The sequence below is a fragment of the Sycon ciliatum genome, chromosome 4 (assembly GCF_964019385.1).
Source record: "Sycon ciliatum chromosome 4, ocSycCili1.1, whole genome shotgun sequence".
NCBI classification, from domain to species: Eukaryota; Metazoa; Porifera; class Calcarea; order Leucosolenida; family Sycettidae; genus Sycon; species Sycon ciliatum.
The window spans coordinates 37442267-37468087 of NC_088646.1; the positions used below are offsets into that span (position 1 = coordinate 37442267).

Sequence of the window (25821 nt, forward strand, 5' to 3'; positions counted from 1 at the left end):
TGGGGGTGCCATGGCTTCTAGGTTTATTACTTTTTTGGGTGCGAATGGGCATTATATCGTATGCGAGTGGTGTGACGCCTAATGCCAGGTAGTTGCGTGAGTTCTTGGCCCCGGTGGTCGTTCGTTTGCCCTCGCTGGGCAGTAAAATTTCGGCCTTAGGCGAGACCAAAATAAAATCGAGATTCCCGGGCAGGACCCGTGTGAAATTGGTGCGGGCGGGCGAATTTTATTTTATATTTTTTCCCATGTATGTACATGACTATATGTGTGCATGCCATGTTGAACTTTTTTTACACAATTTTCCGGTAATTTTTATTCAATTTTTTTACAGACACCAGGTACACGGTTTACCCGTTCAATTTTTCTATATTTCGGCCAACGATGGCCCTGATCTGTACATCAGGGAGTCGTACAAGCTCGGGTTTGTGTGACTCCACGTCACGGATCTACTCACACGATCAGTACTGTACATGTATGAACTGTTCAAAAAAACAAAAAAAAATTGGCTACGGCTCGATTTTGGTGCGGGAGGGCCCGGGAATCTCTATTTTTTTCGGTCTCGCCTTAGCCGGAAGTTTGCTTTTCTCTTGGCGAGCAGGTTGTCGGCCTTGGTGGCTGTTCGTTTGCTCAATATGCAGTATGATTCAGCCCTCGGCGGGCAGTATATAATCGGCCCATGGTGGGCAGCATGCTTTGGCCCTCGGTGGGCAGGCTATTGGCCTCGACGGCCGTTGAGCGCCCTCGGTTGGGCGGTATGCTTTAGCCGGTAGGAAGGTTGCTAGCCTCGGCGGCCGTTCGCACGCCCTCGATTGGGCTATACGCTTCTTCTTGCGCCCTCGGTCGGGCTTTAATCATGCGCCCTCAGTTGGGCTATAATCATGTGCCCTCGGTCAGGCTATAATCATGCGCCCTCGGTCGGGCTATAATCATGCGCCCTCGGTCGGGCTATAATCATGTGCCCTCGGTTGGGCTATAATCATGCGCCCTTGCTTGGGCTATACGCTTCTTCGCGCGCCCTCGGTTGCGCTGTATGCTTTAACCCTCGATGGGTAATCTGTTGGCCTCGGCGGCCGTTCATGCGCCCTCCGCGGGCAGGTTGCTGGCCACGTCGGCCATTTGTGCGCCCTCCGCGGGCAGTATGCTAACGGCCCACGGTGGGCAGGATTACTTAGCCCTCAGTGGGATGGCTGTTGGCCTCGCCGGCCGCTCGTGTCACCAGCCCACGGTTGGCAGCTGCAGGCTAGCCCTCGGTTGGCCGTTCGGTGCGTCTGCCCCCGGTGGGCAGCATGAATCACTGACGATCGAATGTGATGATATGGCGCAACTATTATCGTTTGCTTTCTTGGAACTGGGCTATCATCACATACTATTACATTTAATATCTTTAATCAAATTGAAGTCATGGCAACCCCCAAACATATGCGTTGATTGTTTGTGAGTGCGTGCGTGAGGATGTCGTTGTACACACAGACGGGGCGTGGGAGTGTCTGCAATTATGTTTGTGCACATGAATGTGTGTGTGTGTGTGTGTGTGTGTGTGTGTGTGTGTGTGTGTGTGTGTGTGTGTGTGTGTGTGTGTGTGTGTGTGTGTGTGTGCGATTTCATCATCCGCTCCACCGGACCGACAAACGATTACGTGTGTTGGACGTCGTCTACATAGCCTCTTGAGGTTGCCGAAGGCCTACAGGTTTTGCTGCTACGAATGGTTTTACTCTACGATAGACAAGCCTCTCTTTGAAAACGACAACGACGATTTTTCAAGTCTTCTAAAAGCCTGCTTCCCCAACCTGAAGACGCGGATGCTGACCAAAGCCCAGTGGGGGCACGTGCGGAGACTAATGGGCAAGCCAAGACGTTGCTCGGCAGCGTTTTTGGCTCAGGAGCGGCGCTCTCTAGAGGAGAAGCGGAAACTGATCCGAACCCTCCGAGCGAACAAGCCGGTCGGGTCGTTCAACTACAAGAACATGGAGTTGCCGCGGGAGATTCCGGCGGCGCTCACAATCGGCACCAACGTAACAGCTTGGTTACATGGCTCTCCTAGTGAGAACATGTTCGGTTTGTTCACTGGCGTTGTGGAGGCCATCGACCAGGCCAACGGACAGTACAGAATACGATTCGATCGGAAAGGTCTCGGGACTCACAATGTACATGACTGCGATGTTCTGAGTAACTCGCGTGTGGAGACGATGCCTATTTCACCGATGCCTCCCATCCCACCTTCTCATGAAAAGCACAATTTTCAATTCAGTCCATTATTCACGCCCGGCCTGACACCGCCCAAGTTGGTAACTGGCACTCCGGGTGGCACCTCTCTACCAAGACTGCTCAACGACCCACACATGGGAGCACAGGGTGTCACGCCAATCTACAACAGCACGCCCATCGCAAAACAGTCGGTCCCTGCGAGCTCAACGAACGGCACCGGCAACACGGAAATGCTGCGTGGCTTCCCAACGGACTTCTTACGTGTCGTGGCTCAGCTGACTAAGATACTGTCGTTCAAGCGCGAGCGTATCAACCGACTCAAGGAGCTCAACTCCGAAGCAGAGAGACTGGATCTTATCCAGCAGCCGCGCAGTGCAGAGTTTCAGCAGCAGTATTCCTACGTGCTGCTCGATCTGGAGGCTCTGAACTTGCATCTGAATCAAACCATGCCCAGGGTGACCATGTGGTGTGGAAAGCTGAATCCCAACAGTGTTGATTTGCCAATGTCCATACCGGATGCGTGCAACAACAGAGCGTCTCAGATGGTTGACAGCTTCAACGTCAGTCCTAACGGGACTCCACGTGTGCGTAGTGATCGTGCGGTGCTCCTGATTACAAGACTTGTGTCACTCCTTCTGCAACTTCAAGAGGCAAGTAGAGGGAACACGGTCAACGCGTATGAGCTGGGTTGCATCCACGAGTCGCTGCAGGAACTCAAGAGCAACCCAAACATTGTCTCAGCGTCCAATGTTGGGATGTTTGAGAACAGTGTTGAGGTGCACATCCAGCACATCATGACCGGTCTCTATCAGCGCGGCTCGCTTTACCAGTACAGCATGGCGCAGGCGCAGCTGCAGCCAGTGCCACCGCCGGCGCAGCCTCACCAGCCACCGCCACCCCCACCACCACCGGTATCACAGCTGCAAGCACTGCCACCACAGGCACCACCTCCACCACCACAGCCGCATTCTCAGCAGCAACAGCAGAGTTCACAAACAGCATCGCAGCTCCAGCAACCAGTCTTCCAGCAGACGCCGAGAACGCTGCAGGTGCAGCAGACACCGGCAGCCCAGCAGCAACAACAACAACAGCAACAACCTGCCAGCATACCAGCGTCGGCAGCTGCAATTGGCCAGCAAGTTGTGAGCAGTCACTTGCACACAATATCCCTGTCGGCTCTACCCAGCATGGCGCCCACCAACGCCAGCTCCAGTACTCGGCCAGCAGAGCAAGACATGCAGGTACAACCCCAAGCGCAAACAACACAGCAAGCGCAGCAGCAGTTCATCCCTGTGCCTGCACAGCCGGGTGCGTTTTGATAACCGCTTTCGTTTTGGATCGCTGCTGCCCTGTGTCCTGGGTGTTCCGTGACACATTGCGTTTGGCAGTATTGTACAAAGCCATTCTCCTTCCGTCCCCTCCAAGAAGTCATGTATTGTCCGTATCTTGAACTGATCTGTCAGTCCTGGCCAGGCACCGGTACGTTCCATCACTGCAGCGCTGCGCAGGTGTCCAGCTAGCCGGCATGCGGTGTCTGGTTGACGTGCTTGTTTGAATGCTAGACTGAGTTCTAGCCTAGCCTCACGTCAATCTCTACTCAGTGAGTACAGTGTCCGTGTACATATTGATTGACTGGTGTGTGTGTGTGCGTGCGTGCGTGTTTGTGTGTGTGTGTGTGTGTGTGTGTGTGTGTGTGTGTGTGTGTGTGTGTGTGTGTGTGTGTGTGTGTGTGTGTGTGTGTGTGTGTGTGTGTGTGTGTGTGTGTGTGTGTGTGTGTGTGTGTGTCTCATATGGTGCAGTGGTATGTGCAGCGATTTCCAATCGAGAGGTTGCGGGTTCGATTCCCGACGATTATGGTCACACACGTCTTTCTTCTCTTTCTCAGACTTCTCCTGACTTTTCTTTCATTCTCCTGGGTGGTTACCAACAGCCAGTGCATGCTGGAGTATGTGGTGTGATGTGTGTGCGGGAAAAAATGAAAAAAGACCAAAAAGTAGGGATTCACTGGCCAGAAAAAGCCACTTCATAGCTGTGTGGTGTAGACCAGGCTGAATAGTGGCGGTCAATTCTTCAGCCTTGCAAGTTGTTGAATGGTGCAATCCCAGCACAATCTGCTATGGCTTCTGCTGTAGCATCGCTATCATCGCCTTTGGCGATGGGCGTCCAATGGTCCAATGGTGTGTGTGCGTATGCAGAGGTATGCCTGCAAACCTGGGCGTGTACCCGTGGGCGTGGGTTTTAAATTTTGAAATTCCCGTTTGAAAAATTATCCCCCACACTACATTTGCATGGCGCACTTTCAACACCGGCACTTTTGCTCGTGTGCAAAGTATAATCGTGAGTTTCAACACCGGCACTTTTGCTCGTGTGCAAAGTATAATCGGGAGTTTCAACACCGGCACTTTTGCTCGTGTGCAAAGTATAATCGTGAATTTCAACACCGGCACTTTTGCTCGTGTGCAAAGTATAATCGTGAGCACTAGGGCCCCGGCCAAGTTCAAAAATCAGTTGTAAGCGTGTGTCCAAGTTTATTGTATGGGAGTAAATATCCTTGGAAATGTACGATAAATTTGAGTTTGGACGTCGTGTGAATGGCCTACTTGATCCGCCAAGTTAAAATTGCCACTTATCTCCACTCTTGTTGCAAAACGAAAATACAAATATTCGAAGCATGGCACGATCAGAAAACGCTATGTATATGATACTTTACATGTCAGAAAGCAACTCAGCCGAAAATCCTAGCAAGTTACACGTCCTCCTCGCCACTATCGTCGCTGGAGGAAGAGCTCACAACATTCAATCCAGCACGTTTCATAGCTTGTTATACTTCTCTTCGTCTCGAATCACGCTCAAAGGCAGTCACCTGTCGTGCCTGTCATATTGCCGCTCAGAAGCTGAGTGAGAGTACCCGTGTGGTGGCTGTATGTGTTATCCTCGTTCGTCGCAATAAGGCCTTTCTTTGAGGCAAAAAGGCAACACCACATCACTGGCAGTTTTTCAAATCGCCTCTTGCGCTTGTCGTACTTGCTGATCAGCACCCACGCAAGCCGCTGGTGCTTGTAGTGCAGTGATAGCTTCTGCTTGATGTAGCACCTGTGCCTAAAGCACCTAACGTCTTGCACCATTGTCGCACTAACTCTGGAGCAGGCATAGCTCTTTTCTGCGAGATCCGTGCAAGTCATTTACACGAGAGTTTCCCTCAGGAGTCGGTGTTTTATTTGATCAGCTCCCTTGCCAAGTCCTCTCTGAGCTTCAGAGTGTGTCCGTCGGATTGGTCTCGCATTCTGGAGATGTCGATATGATCTGTAGTTTCTTCGTCGGTGATTTGCTGGTGAAAACTCTTCACTAGGCGATGTACAGTGCGACTACTCAAATTCAAGCTAGCAATGCGCTTTTTCAACTTTTCTACACCTCCCCGCAGAAAACCATCCTTGTCACCAGACAGCTGGAAGCAGGCAGAAACTGTATTCGCCATCGCTCTGAAGTGTGAACATCCTGATCTGGTTTACGGACTGGAGCGGAGGTTGCAGCCTTTTATTGCGGTGACGGAAGTGTTCGTCGGTGGCAGCTCCATTCAAAAAGATTCAACGAATCGATCACAACTTCTGTGGTGGTTTATGCAGCCATGTTGTCGGATGCAATGGTCTATGGTTGTGTTCGGATGGTGAATCGGTGGTTCCATGCGGTATGACACAGGCAGAACACCGAAAAATCAAGTGCGAAGATAAGCGCCAATTGTAACTTGGCGGACCAAGTATTAGCAAACGTCACTTGTCTAGTGAGAAAGTGCCTTGCCTTCGTACACTGTATATTCGTCAGCATACTTTATTCAAACAGGAGTGCATGAAACATTTGGAAATTTGAGAAAAGTCACAAAAGGAGGTGCAATTTACTGTGCATTTCTCCATATCTTTGTTGAAATCGCACGCACTGGATTAAAAAAAAACACTCGTTGTGGTCATGACGAGTAGACCCCTCCGAACTCATCAAACACCAGTGTGCTTCGCGTGGTCAGGATGGGATTCTAACACAGTTTCCTCATTCGTCTTGCCGTTTCACGGCTTGCAAATGGTCCCAATTATCACATGCACTTGACGTCTGGTTGATCAAATGCAGTGGTACCCTACAAAGCCGGCCGGCACCAAATTTAGCGCTTGGTGCACAGAATAGGATATAGTTTAGGTCGAGTGCTGCATTCATCCCCACCCCCACCCCCCCCCCCCCCCCCCATATATCCACAACCAAGCAGTGGCGTGTCCAGGATTTGACTGAGGAGGGTCGCGGTCGGGGGAGATGACATGGTGCACATGACTGTAATGATGTATGTCACGCACCTAGCTGTCCAACATTACAAAATTATTACATGCCAGATATTTCTTCCAGACCTACACTATACAGATTAAAGTATCTCATGCTCAGTTACTACAGTGCGTATCGGTTATAGCGTGGTCGTGTAAAAGAATATACTACTTACAAGAATGAACTCTCATATTTTCATAATCATAACATGGGTTTCAAGTGAACATTTATTCTTACTTCCTCCGCGTCATTAATATTGTCGCTTCCCAGTGCGATTTTTCGAATTTTTATTTTGTCCACTCGAAGGGCAAAGAAATCAGCTAGAAATTGAGGCAGAGCATTGTCGACGGACCAAGATTTAGTTTGTGGCCTCCCGCTTCGCTGCACTTTCAGGTAAGGTCGACGTCTTCATCAGAGTTTGGGGCAGGCCCTTCAGCACTTAAAGGGGAAGTTAAGGCAAAAATTAAAATTTCACCAGTTGTAGTCTTCGGGGTGCTGAGTCGAATGGTCGTGGTCCGAGGAAGCTGAGACGCTCCCTTCCTACTTGAATCCCAATCGAACTCGCGCACTTCCACCGAAACTGGGTGACTGCGCCCTACGAGATGGGGATTTGTATGCAAAATGTCACTAAAAGCGCCATTTCGTTCTTATAAAAGCACGGATGACCGCGATTGGCCCATATGTTGTAGTCTTTTGGACGCTGAGTCGACTGGTTTTGGTCCGAAAAGGCTGCGATGCAGCGTTCCTCCTTTATTCCCAATCGAACATGGTTGAAGAAGCGGTCACGTGGTCCTGGGTGCCCAAATCACCTGGTCACCACGCCAGCAGGTGACAACTTTCACACCAAGGTTCAACTCGAGTTCAACTCGAGTGACAGGACTGCACCCAAAAAAGGTCAAACAGGCTAGTAAGTTGTACCCTGCAGGCACGGTGACCAGGTGACTGGTGTACGCAGGAGCACGTGACCGCTTCTTCAACCATGTTCGATTGGGAATAAAGGAGGAACGCCGCATCGCAGCCTTTTCGGACCAAAACCAGTCGACTCAGCGTCCAAAAGACTACAACATATGGGCCAATCGCGGTCATCCGTGCTTTTATAAGAACGAAATGGCGCTTTTAGTGACATTTTGCATACAAATCCCCATCTAGTAGGGCGCAGTCACCCAGTTTCGGTGGAAGTGCGCGAGTTCGATTGGGATTCAAGTAGGAAGGGAGCGTCTCAGCTTCCTCGGACCACGACCATTCGATTCAGCACCCCGAAGACTACAACTGGTGAAATTTTAATTTTTGCCTTAACTTCCCCTTTAACAATGTGCTGAACAAGACGTGCGTTCAAATTGCGATGTTGCGATGTGCGCAGCGACAATTTTAATGACACGGAGGAAGTACAAGCAATGTTATCGCATTGTAGAGTATATCGGTCCTAAAGCTGTGTTCACAACTGGCGCGTGTACGCGGTACGCTTGCGGTTCATGCGTGCCCAAACGCGCGCTCAGGCTTTCACAAAAAACAGCAATCCGAGTCGTATTTAGCGCGTGCGACACCTTCGAGTACTAATTTTTTGACCCCGCCAGTCAAGGCGACTGGCATGTACGCTGGTACGCGCCTGATACGCGCTGAAAATTCCAACATGTTGGAAGTTCCATTTCGACGCGTTTCCGTACGCATGGCGCCCCAAAAGCCAGCAAAAATACGCACAAACACTTGATTTCACGCGTACACGCGCCAGTTGTGAACACAGCTTAAGAATGGACTTTGTGTAGCACAACATACCAGATTGGTACAAAGTGTATCGCCTGTAGATGAGTGTAGTACAGTCAAACCTCGTTAGGACGAACTTCAAGGGACTGAACAAATTTGTTTGTCTTATCAGGAGTTCTTCTTATCCAGATCTGACAAAAAATCGATATGCATATCAGATGGATTGTATTTACGTGAAGGTGCATGCTGTGGTACATGGGAAGCATGTTATTCTTAGCATAAGCCAGAAACAGGTAAGTACAATGACAAAGTGCAATGAATCACGACGGTGTCGAAAGTTCGTACAACGCACTGATTATTTTCAATATTTTGTTCAAAACACGCTTGAAAACAATTTGCACTGTACGTACAATATGACCTCGACTATTGAAAAAAAGAAGAAAAAAAGGCAGCTAGCGCACGCGCACGCTCGTGGACCGAAAGTTCGTACTACATGTACTTGACCACACTGATTTTGTTCAAATCACACTTGAAAATAGTTCGTCTTCGCGAAAGTTCGCTGTACAGAAGTTCGTCGTAAACGAATAATTTTGACTTGAATTGATGCCTGGCCAACCATAGGATTGGCCTTAGTTCGTACTAATGGAAAGTTCGCCTTATCAGTGTTCGTACTAACGAGGTTTGACTGTAATAACATCTGTCCAATGCAGTTCTGCTCCGACTCGCATTGCATTGTAGTGCTCCAGGTTCAACTGTTCTTGTCATGTATCTCATGCTGCATAGCCACATGGCAAGCGTATGGGACTATGAACACCCGCATGCACAGCAGAGATACGTTGTATGTATGATGACCATCCTGTATCTGCGCACATGTATCTGATATGTCACACTTGACTTATCGCGAGTAAGAAATATTGCAAATAAGAATAGAAAGTCGTTTTTCAAACACCCACGCTATAACCGATACCTACTGTACATTGTACAATCATCAGTCATGTTACTTGTACAGTACATCCTTGCCCAATTTTTATTGGAGCATATCATGCTGTTCTTCATCATGTTTTGGCTGCTCACTGACAACCGGTACTGGTACCTCCGCGTCGGGTGGAATGTCAGTTCGTTCCGAACTGGACTGGCAACGACTTGATCACTCCCACTGTTTCCTGTTGGAACAGGAATTGCGCCATCGCAAGAACACTTTGCAAAAATCCATCAAGGCTCTGCTGGCCAGAGCTTGTCTTCTTTGGTCCATGGATGTCGCTGAGACTTCGCAGAAAAGTCTTCAGGCCAACCAATTCGCGATTCATATCTGGAGGGGATCATCCTCAAAACATCGTTGTACACCGTTGCGAAAAGAGGCGCTTGACGATCACAAGCTTTGTTTTTGTCCCACTTGGGCAGCGCTGCGTTCAGCAACCAATGCCGCTCACACACTGACGGTCCGTGCAACCAGTTTTGGACGCTGCTTCCCACCGCGTAGAGTCTACCGCCTGTGCACATGGTGCATGTAGCAGCCTGGTGTTTTTTCAAACCCAGGTCGAAATGTTTTGAGGGGGGGGGGGGGAAGAGCGTGCCCCCCCCCCCCCCCTTATACTCGCGCCATGTGATAGGGACCATTAGCCAGCCGTGAAACTGCAACGCGAAGGGGGAGCTGGGTTAGAGTCCCGTCCTGACCACGCGAAACATACTCGTGTTTGACGAGTTCAGAGGGGTCTACTCGCCATGACCGCAACAAGTGGGTTTTAGTCAAGTACGTGCGAATTCAACCATGATACGGAGAATAGCACCGTAAATCGCGCCTCGTTTGGTCTTTGCGATTTTCTTCAAATTTCGAAAAATGTCTCACCCATTCTTGTTGGAATAAATACGACGGCGAAACGTACCAAACAACCGGTAGGACCATTGATTTTGCCATAACCGTTACTAACATGACACAGAACAGGATCGAGGGTAACCACAGTGCCAACATTTATGCTTGTTCAAGACAAACTCCAGCTTGCTTGTTCATTTATGTTTTGGCATGGACCTCGTGAACACAACCCTTTGCTGCACCCACCCATCGGCAATGTGGCTCTCATGGGGTTTCTTTCACGTTCATTCGGGTAAAAGTCCTCAATCACGCCGTGTTTCACATGCGTTACGATGAACTCGTTCCCGTTGACGTTTCACGGCTTGCTAATGGTCCCTAATAGTTCACCCAGCCCCCCCCCCCCCCCCCCGTTCAATCTCAGGCTGGCTATGACCATGGAGACAATATCGTTATTTCGTACTCGGACCCGTCCCCCCACTCTGAAACGAACGCAGCTTGCTATGCTGGACGACGATAATCGCATGCATGTACAAGTACAATGTACAGTGTCGGTCGAGTTGTGATTTTGGCTCGCACCCCTTCACCCCCCCCCCCCAAACAAATGATGCTCTCGTTTCAGAGACGACAAAAAACTTTTGCGACAACCCCTAATGAAAACTGTACAAGCTCACGCGCCCACAGACTCGTAGTACATGCCCCGTACGGTATGACTCATCATCTCCAGAAAAGTCAACAAAACGAAACATTCCGCCATGGCCAGACCAAGCGGAGTTACACACTCTCGTGTTTATGTACTCTTGATCTCATGGACAGCTGTACAAATGTAGGACATGGTGGTGGTAGGTGAACCTCACGTGACTCACGTGACACCTAGTCACTGCGTAGTTCAACCAATCAAATGTACGACACGCTGTAATGTTTACTGTAGACACACAGTACATCTAAATTCAGTCACTCACAGTCAAGTCTACTGTACATACCTTCGCACTCTCGTGATCCACCAGCAACTGCACACATCCCTTATGATTCCTTTCCCTGGCTAGGTCCAACGCTGTTCTCCCTTTCTGAGTAACTCAGCAACACACCACAGGAACAACAGAAAATCATTTTTGAGAAAATTCGTTCCAATTTTAGAAAAACGAAAACACAACGAAGGCCAAGGACATAATCTACAACGAGACGAAATCAATCTCTCCACAAGACGACTTACATGTACAGAACAAGTCTCTCCTTCCTCAGCAACATTGCTACTCCATGCAGTTCATGCCTCGACAAATTTGAATTTTTTTACAGATTTCTACTCGAATGAAAATATCCACGACGAGAGGAAAGCGTCCACAGCGCCTGCTCCACGTCAGGAACAACAGCATGTCTTCTGCGTACTCGTTACAATAATAACAACCCTTCACTCCTCACTCGTTCCAACAAACACCATCAAACAGGCTTCTACTCCTTCACACACTGATTTTGAAATTCTTCAAAAATTGAACCACAGAGTGAAAATGACCACGTGGCGATATTGTACGCATGATGTCATCGAGTACGGTATCGTACAACTCGTACACATTTCTGACAAGAGGAGAGGAGAGGAGAGTTGTGGTAGTCGTGAGAGAGAGAGAGAGAGAGAGAGAGAGAGAGAGAGAGAGAGAGAGAGAGAGAGAGAGAGAGAGAGAGAGAGAGAGAGAGAGAGAGAGAGAGAGAGAGAGAGAGAGAGAGCGAGGGGCAGAGAGAAAGAGAGAGGCAGGACAGGTGAGAAGGACGAGTAGAAGCTGTTCACTTCACAACAACACACAATCAAATACTTACACCGTCACGCAGTGTGGTATCCAAGGTGACACCGTCACTGTCATGTGACAGCATCACCTTGACAACGTTGATCTTGTTCATGTAGACTGCCCAGTGAAGTGGAGTCCATCGTTCCTGTAGAGAAAGAGAGAATGTGATGAGTATTGCCAAGAGTAGATAAACAAGAGTGTGCAACTCCGGATCTCTTCTGCACAATCTGCAGATACCCCCGCCCACGGCGGAATTTTTTGTTGACGTCACCTTTTTTCAGGGAAACGCGGACTTTGCCGCAGAGCAGTGTGAGAGCACGTGCTGGGCACCGACCTTGTAGTGCAAGACCCGCCAAGTGCACGAGGGAAACCTCTCCGAAAGGCTCGCAGCGCGGGCGTCGTCGAAAAGATTACGTCAACAAAAAATTCCGCCGTGGGCCAATCCATCCGCGAGTTGCACACTCTTGTTTATCTACTCTTGGTATTGCTATACAACCATTACACTAACTACTACAACCACACACCGACACAGACCTGGAAAACTAGAACAAACGCATCAACACACACACACACACACACACACACACACACACACACACACACACACACACACACACACGTGCGCTTGCACACACTCACACACATACGCACGGGCGCACATGCACATACACACGCACATGCACACACACATGCACATACATGTACACACATGCAGATGTACATACACATGTGGACATACAAACAGAAGGACACACATGCAGAAACAATGAACAGATTGTCTTAGACACACACAGATAGACATGTAGGAACATACAAACTGAGAATTCAGTTGAGACAACCAGACTCTAAACTATCACTAGTTCTTACCGCTCTCTCCTGCACATTGACATCAGCTCCACGTCCGATGAGAATATTTGCTAGTTGATCATTTCCACGCATTGCACAGTGGTGCAGTAGTGTCAAGTTGTCCTGTACACACACACACACACACACACACACACACACACACACACACACACACACACACACACACACACACACACACACACACACACACACACACACACACACACACAAAGACAAACACACACAGACACACACGCACACACACACACACACGCACACACATACGCACACACACACGCACACACGCACGCACGCACATACACACACAAACACACATACACGCACACACACACACACACACACACACACACAGGCACATGCGCGCAAGCACGCACACACACACACATGCACGCACACACACACACATACACACACAGGCACAAGCGCGCACGCACACACACACGCACACACACACGCACACACACACATACATACACACACACATGCATGCGCACACACGCACACACAAACACAGGCACATGCGAGCACGCACACACACCCACATACACACACACACACACACGCATGCGCGCGCACGCACGCACACACACACGTGACAGGCACACACACACACACATGACAGACACACAGTCAGTTGTACATCCCAATGACGCGAAGTCTTGGGGCATGTGGACAGACGGATGCATTTTACAGTGCAGGGATACAGAAACATAGGAGCGAAGCGTCAGGCAGACAGACAGACAGACAGGCAGACAGACAGACACACAGACACACACACACACAGACACACAGAACAGCCATGACAAACCTGAACAGTACTGAGTCTTGTAACAATCAAGAACACAACAACTTACGTCAGTTTCGTCTTGCTCATTGACCTCTACACTATGTACACTAAATATGTAGTGTACAATAGTGTAGAGGATATCATCACGAAGACGCCAACGCTCCAAGCAGATCACAAGAATGAGCATTGTCTGTGTGATATACAAAACAGAAAAAAACGATTTGACAATTACAAAAACGACAGCAACAATACTCGCAGTACAATGCCATCAGGAGTTAGGAAACCTACTGATTGACCTCAGGGGTCAGCGATCACAACCAGACAAATTGCCATAACTTTATTCCAGCTTGAGAGAAGCTTGCAGCAATTGCACATCTTGTAAAGGTATGTCACACCAACGATTCCCACTGGTCAACAATCACTTGACAATGGTACAGACAAGAAGACCAGGTGTCACAGAAAACTCCCCCCCCCCCCCCCCCCCCCACACACACACAGACACTGTACAGCAACACTCTACTTACTCCCATTGAGTAGCAGCATTTTGTCCATGTGTATAATGATGATGATGGTGTCCATGTCACTTTACGTGATGTGGAGGACAATTGCGGCTGCTCAGGAGGCACAGCAGCCTGAAGACTTTCCAGTGTGGCACCCCGTCGCCGTACCTCCCGAGCAAACCCATCTACTTCTTGACTGGACATGTCTGAACAGGGACAATGCGTACGCAACACAGACACACAGACAGACAGACACAGATGGACAGACAGACAGACAGACAGAGAACAGACAGACAGACAGACTGCCACACACATGCACACACACGCACACACACACACACACAGATGGACAGACGGATACAAACGGACAGACAGACATACATACAGATGGACAGACAAGGGGACAGAAAATAAGAGGTAAGAAAGACAACAAGTACTCCCATACTATGACATACACAATGATCCAAACAAGATTGATCTTACATGTCAATACTTGCATCTACACTGATGCGTACGCACACACATACACACTCATCATGACGTCATACTCAACACCATATTTAGAGTGGAATAACCTTTGACTCCACGTCCACGGACATGCAGCTACGTCAGTCAATGACTGTGTCAGTAGCTGAAAAACGTGAAGACGATCAATGAACGACATCGCGGGGACATCTTCACAACACACTGCAACACAATGCAATTTACCTGTCTCAGCAAAACCACAGAAACCACCGACAAATGTTACACCTCATTACTACAACTGCCTACGACAACTATCAACGAAAGAATACTGCTCTCCACCTCAAACAACACCAACTCTCGTACCGTTGACAACCAAGAAGAAAACGCCAGTTCGAAGAAAGGTCTCCACACGAAATGAATGGAACAACTTCTTCAACTTGACAAGCACGAACAGTTACAACAGCAAACACTTGATATCTGAGTAAATCTTCATGTCGATCGCATCTAGAAATATCTAGACATCCTCTTGCTCGTCAAGACTACCTTAGTTACAAAGAACTGAAATGTACTTCGTCTACAAGAGGTCAATCAGTAGGTCCCTGAATGGCCGTCACGTTGCGACACGGGACAAGGACAAAGATGGACACAAACGAGACGACAGTACTAACGAAAATATGGGAAGTAAACGAAGAGAAAGAGATGGAGTGCCACCAGTTGTAACTTACATTCCTTGTTGGAGAAACGTTGATGACAGTGAAAACGATCTACTTTTCTCTTCTTTTTCCCTAAAGTGTAGGAAACATGATGAACTTCTCTGGTCTATTGAGAGTTCTGAAAATGGTCTATTCAGTTTCTAACTTGCAATACGGGTAAAGTCACCGTTGAACTTCTCATAGACGAACACGACTACAAGTAGTGAGTCTAAAGAAAGAGCTGAATTGAAGAAAGTCATCTGTGCCGTTTTGTTGAACATTGTCTTCAAGTAGCAGCGAAGAGAAAAGAAGAAACTATTACTTGACGTGGAAGTCCGGAGGGCCTACGGCTGCAAGAAGGTATTCAGCTGCTTGACGGAATGGTGCAGCAAAGGAGTAACTCACTGTTTGAACTTTGGACTTTGATCTACAGGTCATGAACCGCTACTGAACGATCCACCGTTGCTAACTAGACCGATAAGATGTAGCACTCAGTGCGAGAACAGGGTCAGGGAGTGAATCGAATGATTCAATCGCTAACGTGAGCAAATATACCCATTATGTCAACCAGGTCAGTCAGTGCAGTACCTGGCTGGTTTCCACCAAGCATGTGCACACACGCTACAGTCCATTCAGAAAAAAATGGGTCCTGGCTCTGGCGAGCTCCCGTATTTGGCGATTTTTCGTGATTTCATCGTACACAGTGTAGGCCTTGGCGGATAATGCCGGCAGAAAAATTGGCAGAATTCGGTACTTTTCTGGTAAGTTTCATGCATGTTTGGTATGTGGATAAAGAAATGGAGCAGAATTCGATGAATTGCCCGCCATAAGGTTTGTATGGTTCTGCTAATTTCGGTGCAAAAAAAGCAGAATCTGCCACCTTTTCGAGCATTATCCGCCAAGGCCTAACACAGTGCAGTGCTGCGAACTTTGAAATTTGAAAAAGGGTCCAAAAGGGTGCCTGAACTGGGGTTCGAACCGCAGAATGCACTGTTGCAGGCGGGGTCAAACGGCCTGGATTTTGATGGTTTTTTCCAATTCAGTGCTTTTGGGGCAAAACCTGCCCGAAATCCTATTCTTGCTATGGCTTGCTTTTTGGACAAAAAAACTTCAGAAACATAATTGGAAGAGGATTCCATATGGGATTGCAGAAAAAAATTCTAAAAAAACTCAACGTTTGACCCATTTATGGCCAAAAGCTAGAAGTTCATTTTTTTCTGAATGGACTGTAGCTCTCAACCGTGTCACTCAGCCTGATGACCTAGCTCTGGAGTAGGCATAGTCACAGTGTGCTATATCAGTGATACTAATGCTGTAGGGGATTTCAAATAGACCTATAGCACATGATTGTATTTTTACTTACTGAGTGAGTTGTCCGTTCCTTTAAAGATCTTCTTCAAACGTTGGCTGAGTGGGCTGACTGGATAAAGTAGGTCGTTGAGATAAGGAGAGCGTTATGCTGAACTTGTAATTCACTGAGAGAGCGCTATGCTGAACTTGTTACTCACTGAGAGAGCGTTGTAGCCACTACAGACTGATTAGTAGTTGAGAGAAGGAGTAACAATGACTGGAAAGGATAATGCACGACTAACAAAGGTAGGTCAGAGGGACTGTTCAACAACACTAGAATACGTTTGAAACAAAAGAGAAAGGAAGGGAGACGAAAACGGACAACTGGACTGTGCCTTGAGAAATCGATGACTGAGCGGTGCTGACCAAATAGCGATGTGATCTAATGTTTGAACGAATCGTGCATCACATGCATGTGGTAAATGGCAGGAGATGCTCACTGTCTGACAGACCACGGACGGCCACCTACTCATACATTACTGATACTGCTTTAGCTTTGTGGCTGTGTGCCTTAGCGCGAACTCCGGCATCTTTTGTTCGCAGCATTGCGTGTGTGCGTGTGTCAGTGTGTTGTCACGTGATATGCGACACGTCTGCACGATGTCATCGTGCTCTGCACAGACCGAGACAATAAAATGTGTTGTTTACCTAGTCATTGGTGACAAGAATCACATTCACACATGTAGACTACACACATAATGGGGGACCTACACCATTACCACATAACAACACTACCTGTAACCAATCACGATCCTATGCTACGCTCTTCTCATCAAATATGGACAAAGAGCTGATGACATCATGTCTTGGGGTACGTCCCATACAGAGCAGGGTGGTATCGGTGTTGTCAATCTGATTGTCGTAAAATAATTCTAATTTATAACTGGTTGTTGCCAAACACGTGTCACCATAATGACATGACGTCTCTGAGCAACTTGACAATGTAGACACTGTAGTAGCTGCTTGTGTGTGGTCTGGTGTACAACTCAGCAACAGACTGTACATTTGGGTGATCGTGGATGAACAGGGCAGGTGCATTACAGTCATGTAGACTATGTGTTGGCGTGAAATGGTGTGTTGGAGTGTTATTGCTGTTGCTGTTGTTGCTGCTGCTGCTGCTGCTGCTGCTGCTGTTGTTGTCGTTTGTGTTGTTGTTGTTTCAAATCTTTATTCTCAGTCACGATAGCCAGTGGCCAATAAGAGATGATAGTGTAAGAAAGGAGAAAGAGTGAGGAAGAATTGGGTGGGCAGAGCCTAGGGTGTGCACACGTCAGGCAGTTTCTTGGGATCGGGAGAGCTTGATTTGACTGAATTTGACTGACACTGCACAAGAGGTAAATAATTCTTGTTCTTGCTGTGAACTGAAAGAAGACGACGACTAAGGCGCTTGCGCAGAGAGAAAAGAGGCAGGAAAAAACATGGAGGACGTAGCTAAGAGGTGAGTGAGTCAGTAGAAATAATAAACACGCGGCCCAGCTTCGGTGTGGGAACGCGGAAACAAAACCGGGGTAGAGAACACAAACTATGACGTGTACTGCAAATAATCTCATGACGTTGAGCATCATGTCAACGTCGTGACACTCCCCCGCAAGAGATGCAGAGAAAAGGAGATAATTCGTAACAAAGTAACGTGGAAACAAAACACAATAAGTGCATATAACATACGCAAGGGTGAAAGAGAGTAGACCGTCACAGAGAAAGAGAGAGAGAGAGAGAGAAAGAGAGAGTTCAGATGTGAACTACCAACTGTCTAGCTGATTCAACTAAACAAGTTCGCTGCCAATTAATTGGCGAAGCGTCTGACGTTGCTTCATAGCGGCAGCACGTTGTGGACGACTGGGTGGAGCAACAGCTGCTGGAACTGGCAGATCGGCTTGGCCAGTGGTGTGTGTGTGTCCGGAGCGGTGCTGTTGTTGTTAGCCTCAGAGTTAGCAGCAGGACAGATAGGGTACAGGAGAGACAGGGGTCGCTTGAGCTCTGTCTTCTCTGCAGTGATGACGGTTGCGGAACGTATCTCCATGTCCTTGCTTGTATGGAGAGCGACAATGCGACCAAGTCGCCATGAGCCACGGGGCATGTCATCCCTTATTAGTACAACATCGTCAACGGCTGGCTGTTCTGAAGCGGCAACGCGTGCCTGCCGGAGCTTCCGAGTGTGACTGTTGCGGAGATCAACCAAGTAGTCGTCTCGCCAGACACGCCAGAACTGGTCCAATGTTCGTTGACCCTTCTTCCAGACAGAGAGAAAATTCTGAGCTGCAGTCAAAACTTCGATGTGGTCCGGATCGTCGTCATCAGCAGTGGGTTGCACGCCACCAGTAGTTGCAGACAGGCACAGAAAATGACTTGGGGTGAGTATCTCCTGCAAGTCATTGTCCACGTACACCAGTGGACGCGAGTTGACGACTGCTGACACTTCCATGAGAATGGTAGTCAGTTGCGACACAGTGAGGAGCGCCCGGCCAACGACCTTCTTCAGGCTTCGTTTGACTGTTCCAACGAGACGCTCGTAGAAACCACCCATCCAAGGTGAGATCGGTGGGTTACAGTGCCACTTCACCATGTTCACACCAGTCCTCGACATGTACGACAGGACATCATCACTCGTTGCCATTTCTTCAAAGGCCACATCCAGAACAGACTTAGCTAGGATGAATTGTGGCGCGTTGTCAGACATTACCTCTTCAGGGCAACCACGCAACGACACGAACCTGCGGAACGCTAGCAGGAATTCCTCTGTGGTCATGTCTGCCACCAGTTCTAGATGGACAGCTCTAGTTGCCATACATGTCACTAGGAGGACCCATACCTTCTTGGTACTTGGCTGGTGCTTGACGAGCAGAGGACCGAAGTAATCTAGTCCCACATGGGTGAACGGGATAGATCTTGTTGCGCGGGCAGATGGAAGCGGGGCCATATCTGCGGTGCGGTATGGACCACCGTGGTGCTTCCGGCAAGTCAGGCACTTAGTGATGAATGACTTCACTGTTGCACGCCCTCGTGGTAACCAGTACTCGTAACGCAGTCTTGATAGCGTGTGTGCAACGCCGCCATGCATCGTCATCAGGTGACAATCGTTGATGATGAGCAGGGTGATGGGATGCGTTTGGGGAATCAGTACTGGATACTTTGCTTGATAGCAAAGTTCGGCGTTCTCCAAGCGTCCTCTGCATCTGATGAGGCGGTTCTCATCGAGGAAGAGCCGCAGCTTGTCCTTCGGGCTGTGCTTCTCACAATTTTCGACAGCACTGACGTCTGACAGATTCTGTTGTGCATGGTGTAGCCATATGATTTTGGCTACCTTGACCTCTGAGTTACAACTAGAATCCACCCCGAAGGACTTGCCGCCTTGTGGTCTCAACCTGGAGAGAAACCGCAAACACAGAGCAGAAACACGCACTAAGGCACTGAAAGACGAAAACCTGGCACAATCAATACCAAATGGTGGTTCATCACATGTTTTTTGTTTGTTCGTGATGCGCATCAGGCTTTTTTTTCATTTCGTGTGCAAGCTCAGTGTCTGGACCGGTGGACTCTGTTGGGTGTGATACAGGTGCAGGTATCTCCGAAGGGCTTGTAGGACCCTCCCCAGCGGCAACGTTGACATGGTGATCAAGTGCTGGCTCGGCGTGATGGTCAGCAGTGGCAAGGAAGTGTGGACCGTGCCACCATAGCGAGCTGGCTTGAAGGGAAGGAACAGAGACGCCGCGTGAAGGCAAGTCGGCGGGATTGTCGGCAGAGCGGACATAGCAATAGACAACATCGGGAACCGCACGAATGGCATCAATATGGTTGTTGACGAAGACAGGTAGTTTGTCAGAAGAGGCCAGCCAATGGAGAACTGTGGTGGAGTCTGACCATAGAAAGGTAGAGGAAAAAGTTAGCGGAAGTTCCCGACGGACGAATTGGATCAGACGAACACCGAGAAGCGCGGCCATTAATTCCAGACGTGGAATGGTAGGTGAAGTAACAGGTGCAACACGGGACTTGCTGATTAGAAGGTTCGACGTGTGTTGATCGTCAAACGTAGTAGTAAGGTAAGCAACGGCACCGTAAGCCAGCCCAGATGCGTCGCTGAAGACATGGAGAGAAAACTGAGCGTCGCTGGGTTCAAGTTGAGCCGCAATATCACACCATCTACAAATGATGTCTTGTGGAAGGTCGTCGTCCCAGCCGACGTTCAGCTTCCAAAGATCCTGAAGCAGAATCTTCGCACCAACAAGAACAGGAGACTGGAGACCAAGGGGGTCAAAGAATTGGGCAGTATGTCGAAGGATACTCCGCTTCGTTGTGGCCGACCTGGATACGTCACTGACAGGTGCAATATGTAGAGTATCATGTTCTGTATCCCACAGCATACCGATGCACTTATGGATAGTACCCTTGGCTCGGTCTGGTTCTGGAATGCTGCTAAGAAACTCTGCAGAATTACTAGACCACTCACGAACATTCATAGACGCGACACTGAAGAGGCGCTTCGTGGCATCATAGATAGCAATCGCCTCCGTCCCAGAGTTGGCACCAAGGAACAGGTTGTCACCGTAAATATTGCGAGACACTAGGTCGGAATCGGTTGTATCAGCAGCGCTGAGATGATGCTGAATAGTGGCAGCCAAGAGATATGGACTGCTGACAACGCCAAACGGAACACGACAGAAACGAAGTTGCCGTATGTTGTCTTGAGTAGCTGAGCTGGATGCATCGTGCAGCCATAGGAAGCGGGTCACGTCACGATCATGTGAGTGCAGACCAATCTGCAGAAAGGCCTTTTCTACGTCACCACTTATGGCTACCGGAGAAAGACGAAAACGAAGAAGAATACCGCAAAGATCTGGAACAAGATTGGGACCAGCGTGCAAGCAGTCGTTGAGACTGGCGAGTTTTTCGGAACATTTTGCGGACGCATCATTCACTACCCTCAGCTTCGTGGTAGTAGCAGTAGGTTTGAGTACTGAATGGTGTGGAAGGTAGTGAATCTGGTTGGTTGTAAAACCACGAGGAACATCTTCTATCATGCCCCTGTCAAGCTGGTCTTGAATCACGGTATCGTACCGGTCAAGAAGTTCCGGATGGGCTTCGAGGCGACGCACTTGTGCCTTCAGGCGACCGAAAGCCAGACCGTAGTTTGTCGGAAGAGGAGGATGTGGGTCCCTCCAGGGCCAACTCACCGCGTACCGACCCTCGGCAAATGAGATGGAGTTGGCGAAGCGCTCGCCCACAAGATCTTGCGACGACTTATCGTCAAAAGTACCCAAGCTCTCTGTCGACCAGAACTTACGGAGGTCGAATTCAGGGTCCGTGTGTAACAGTCCAACTAACTTCAGTAGTCATTCTTGGAATAAGCAATGATCCTTGCCATAATGCATTCTTATATACATGAACAAGCAATGATGGACATAACACCTAACAGCAGCAGCGTGATAATAGCAGGTGATAAGTGTATCCTATTCCTAGTGTTAGTAGTAACAGTGAATCTGTTACACCATTCCCCCCTCTCAACTGTCAGAACAGTACCAATTCGAAGGAACAGTTATGGTAACTAATGATCATGCATGGATATGTGGAATGCATGGTAGCCGAAAACAACACTGATGAACTCAAGATCCAGTGCATGTCCTCTGCAAATAACGCCTGGCTGGCAGGGAAGCACTATCCTAATCATGCAGAATGCTACATTTCTATTGCAACACGTAGAAACTAGCAATACAACTGTGGCTGCCAATTAAATAGCAATTTTATGAAAAACGGTCCAGGTAGGTTTTCAGCGGAATAATAGCGTTTCCTGCTTCATCCATCAAGTATTCCTCCGGCTCCCAGGTGGCATCTCGGTAGCCCTTCCATTTCACTAGGTACTGCGTGCGCCGTCCTCTCTTCTTGTGCGACAACACCTTTTCGACAATGTACCGCGTATGGCCATCCGCATCGGTTAGGGGTGGAGGTGCCGGCTGAGTACGGCCCGGTATCTCATTGCCATGGTACAGCTTGAGGGCAGCAATATTGAACACTGGATGGGCCCGAATGATTCTTGGAAGAGCTAATCTGTACGCATTCGGGGCCACTTTCTTCTGCACCTTGAACGGCCCATACCACTTGAGCCTTAATTTGTGTGAAGGCCTGTCTCGTTCCTCGGGCGTCAGCAGGAAGTCCCTGAAGACCAACACCTCATCCCCCTCCTTCAGGGCGTCCTCCACCCGTCCTCGATCCGCATACAATGATTGCCGGGCCTGCGCCGCCACGATGGCATCCTGTGCCTCACGTAGTGCCTCTACGCGGCCATCCAGCCATGACAGCGGACCATTCGTGTCCATGCCAGCTCCAGCTTTCTGCTTCGTCAATAAGCTCGAGGGAGTAACTGGATGGCATCCATGGTTGAGGAAAAATGGCGTGTTACCTGTTGACGCTTGATCGGCATTGTTGATCGCAAACTCACATAGCGATAGGAGTCCATCCCAATTGTTTTGCCTATGGTTGACGAAAGCTCTTAGCGTATCCTCAATGACACGGTTCACACGCTCAGTCATGCCATCGGTCTGCGGGTGGTTGGCCGTGCTCATTTTTAGCTCCACGCCAAGAATACTGAAAACCTCCTTGAAGAACGCCGACGTGAATCGCGGATCTCGATCACAAACTATCGTTTTGCTCAAGCCATGGGCAGCAAACACATGATCCACGTACAATCGGGCTGCCTCCTTAGAGTCAACATGAACAGTCGTCGGGATCAGGTGCACATACTTCGTCAGACGGTCCACAAAGGTTAGAATGGCGCTATGTCCTCGGCAGGTCAGCGGCAGTGCCATGATGAAATCCATGCTGATGTCTGTCCAGGGCTGTTCGGGGACTGGAAGGGACTGCAACAGTCCTGCCTTGGTCTGGCTACCCTTTACGCGTTGGCACCGGTCGCAAGATTTAACGAAGTCCTTCACAGTATTTCTCATGCCTGGCCAATAGAAGTATCTGCTCAGCTTCAGGTAGGTCCTGTCTCTCCCCGGATGGCCGGCCGTCAGGCAATCATGATTCTGTTTGAGCAGTTGCAGCCGTACCGGACCGCGAGGAATGCAGAGGCGAGCATCGCCCGATGTTACTAGGTACAGCCACCGGTCCACACTGTTCCAGACGTATCGCTCATGCATGGCGTCTTCGCTGCAAGCCATCAAGCGCTTGATTACTGGCGAAAGCTCTGGGTCACTATCATACCCTGCTGAGATCTGATTCGCAATTCCTTGATTCACATCCAGAGAGAACTCGATTCCATTCAGTTCCAAGTCTGGTCGACGTGACAACGGGTCTGCTATGTTACACTTCCCTGGCTTGTGATGTACCGTGTAGTCATAGTCGGCCAGGAATTCAATCCATCGAGCCTCTCTCTTGGTTAAGTTTGGTTTGGTCCTGAGGTAGACAACTCCCATGTTGTCGGTGTAGAGTTGAAAGTGGCGAAATAGGTAGACTCGCCAGCACTGCAGGGCGTACACTACAGCCAAAGTTTCTCGCTCGGTGGCCGTGTAATTCCGTTCGGCAGAAGACAGCTTTCGGCTCACGTAAGCCACAGGATGCCAGGACTGGTCCTCTGCTTGCTGCGTTAAGACTCCTGCCACAGCAAAGTCACTTGCGTCAGTCTCAACGCGGAAATCCTGACTGACGTTTGCTAGTCGCAACACTGGTGCATCCAGCAGAGCAGACTTCAATCGCTCAAATGCCTCCTGTCGAGTCTGATTCCACTCGAAGCGCACATGTTTCCCTGTCAGTTCCTCCAGGGGTTTGGAGATGGCCGAGAAATGGTTAATGAACCTTCGAAAGTAATTAGCGAATCCCAGAAACTGTCTTACGTGCGTGACCGTCGTCGGGACAGGCCAGTTATGCACGGCCTTGATCTTCTCTGGATCTGGAGAAATGCATTGGCCGTCTATCCGGTGCCCAAGAAACAGAACGTCTGTCCGGCCGAATTCACATTTAGACGGTTTGCAATATAGCTCATTCCTCCTGAGGGCGTTTAAGATGGTTCTGACATGATCGAGGTGCTCCTCCCATGATTTGCTGAATATGAGGATATCGTCTAGAAACACCACAACGAATTTACGCAGGTACGGCTGGAGGACACTGTTCATCAAGGTTTGGAATGTTGCCGGGGCATTTGTTAGGCCGAAACCCATCACTGTGAACTGAAAGTGACCGAATGGGGTATTTATTGCTGTCTTCGGAATATCTGTTTCTTCTATTCGAATCTGATTGTAACCGGACCTCAGATCTAGCTTGGTGAAATACGCACTGCCTTGGACGGTATCAAAGAGGTCGTCAATATTCGGTAGGCATGCCTTGTTCTTAATGGTTATGCGGTTTAGCTCACGCCAGTCGCATACCATTCGAAGTGTTCCATCCGCCTTCTTTACGAAGAACACAGGGGCTCCGTATGGGGATTTGCTGGGCTGGATGAATCCTCTACGGAGCAGCTCGGTGAGCTGAGCTTGAAGCTCATCCATCTCTGGTTTTGGTAAACGATATGCTGCACGAGATGGCGGTTTAGCTCCTTCTTCCGTTTTTATCTCGTGATCTGCGCCTCTTCTGGGTGGCAGCTTGTTTGGAAGCTCATCGGGAAAGACGTCCCCGAACTCCTTCAGCAGGTCCTTGAAATCCTTCTGATCCTCCCTACCCGGACTATCCACCGTCTGTGGCTCGTCCGGATCTGCTGTCACATACGCTAGGATTCCTTCTGCGCCACCTCTCATTGCATGCCTAGCCTGCTTCCCTGAGATGAGGAACGTCTCGATCGGTAGGTTGGATTTGTCCGTGCCCTCACTTTCACTCGGTTGACAGATGATGGATCCACCCTCCAGCTTGATTTCATTGGTACGAAAATTGATCTGTGGGTTCGTCCGGGTCAGCCATGGTTTGCCGAGGATCACGTCATACCGCGTCATAGGGAATACTAGGAACTGTTGGTGCTCGCTAAAGTCGCCGACTACGGTCTTCAAGCTGTCCGTTTTCGTAATAGGCTGTGAGCGGACCGATCCATCAGCAAGTGTGACGTTCAGGACGTCGCTACCGGTTGTTGTGGAGATGTTGTGCTTCTTGACAAGGTCAGTTGAAATGAAGTCGTGGGTTGACCCAGAATCCAGTAGCATGGTAACGCGACGTCCATTTATCTTGCCCTGGACGCGCATTAGGTCGTGTTCGTTGTCGGCGGAAATGCTCCCTGTGCTGGCGGTTACTTCATTAGGCCGGCCAACAGTATCAGGTGACGAATGCTTGACAGGCGAGGCTTGAATTTCGGTCTCCTCGAGGCGTGGTTCCTCATTTGCTAAGGGGCTGAATTTGTTCTGAACTTTGATTCGTGGCCTATTCCTGGGTGCTCTCGTGTTCGCCAGTAGTCGCACTC

General features: G+C 49.1%; 3 protein-coding genes across 3 annotated transcripts in view; 1 reads left to right on the forward strand and 2 right to left on the reverse strand.

The window, feature by feature from the left end:
• The window catches only part of LOC135815988 (uncharacterized), a 33711-nt gene extending 20083 nt beyond the window's left edge, over positions 1 to 13628 (reverse strand). Inside the window, exons 1-4 of the mRNA XM_065329344.1 lie at positions 13512 to 13628; positions 12658 to 12759; positions 11822 to 11935; positions 10996 to 11079 (exon numbers count right to left, since the gene is read on the reverse strand). Coding sequence (XP_065185416.1) covers positions 10996 to 11079; positions 11822 to 11935; positions 12658 to 12729 — 270 coding nt within the window. The 5' untranslated portion in view covers positions 12730 to 12759; positions 13512 to 13628. The remainder of the gene's footprint in view (positions 1 to 10995; positions 11080 to 11821; positions 11936 to 12657; positions 12760 to 13511) is intronic.
• LOC135815989 (protein lin-9 homolog) lies at positions 1678 to 3821 on the forward strand. Its single transcript, XM_065329345.1, has one exon. The coding sequence runs from the start codon at positions 1800 to 1802 to the stop codon at positions 3522 to 3524; it is 1725 nt and encodes a 574-aa protein (XP_065185417.1). The 5' UTR covers positions 1678 to 1799; the 3' UTR covers positions 3525 to 3821.
• Positions 13629 to 18261: 4633 nt separating the features above from the next.
• LOC135813554 (uncharacterized) lies at positions 18262 to 21466 on the reverse strand. Its single transcript, XM_065326645.1, has 2 exons — positions 19986 to 21466; positions 18262 to 19813 (listed from the first exon to the last, which is right to left on the reverse strand). Exons 1-2 carry the CDS (start codon positions 21464 to 21466, stop codon positions 18262 to 18264), a joined length of 3033 nt encoding a protein of 1010 aa, XP_065182717.1.
• Positions 21467 to 25821: the final 4355 nt, after the last annotated feature.

What these genes read in the sequence shown, in the direction of transcription:
- LOC135815989 (XM_065329345.1), top strand. Translation starts at nt 1,800, where the DNA reads ATGCTGACCAAAGCCCAGTGGGGGCACGTGCGGAGACTAATGGGCAAG.
- LOC135813554 (XM_065326645.1), bottom strand. Translation starts at nt 21,466, where the DNA reads ATGATAGAAGATGTTCCTCGTGGTTTTACAACCAACCAGATTCACTAC. An exon ending in CCTGTATCACACCCAACAGA is followed by an intron (nt 19,814 to 19,985) that starts GTCCACCGGTCC and finishes GTTTCTCTCCAG; the next exon opens with GTTGAGACCACAAGGCGGCA.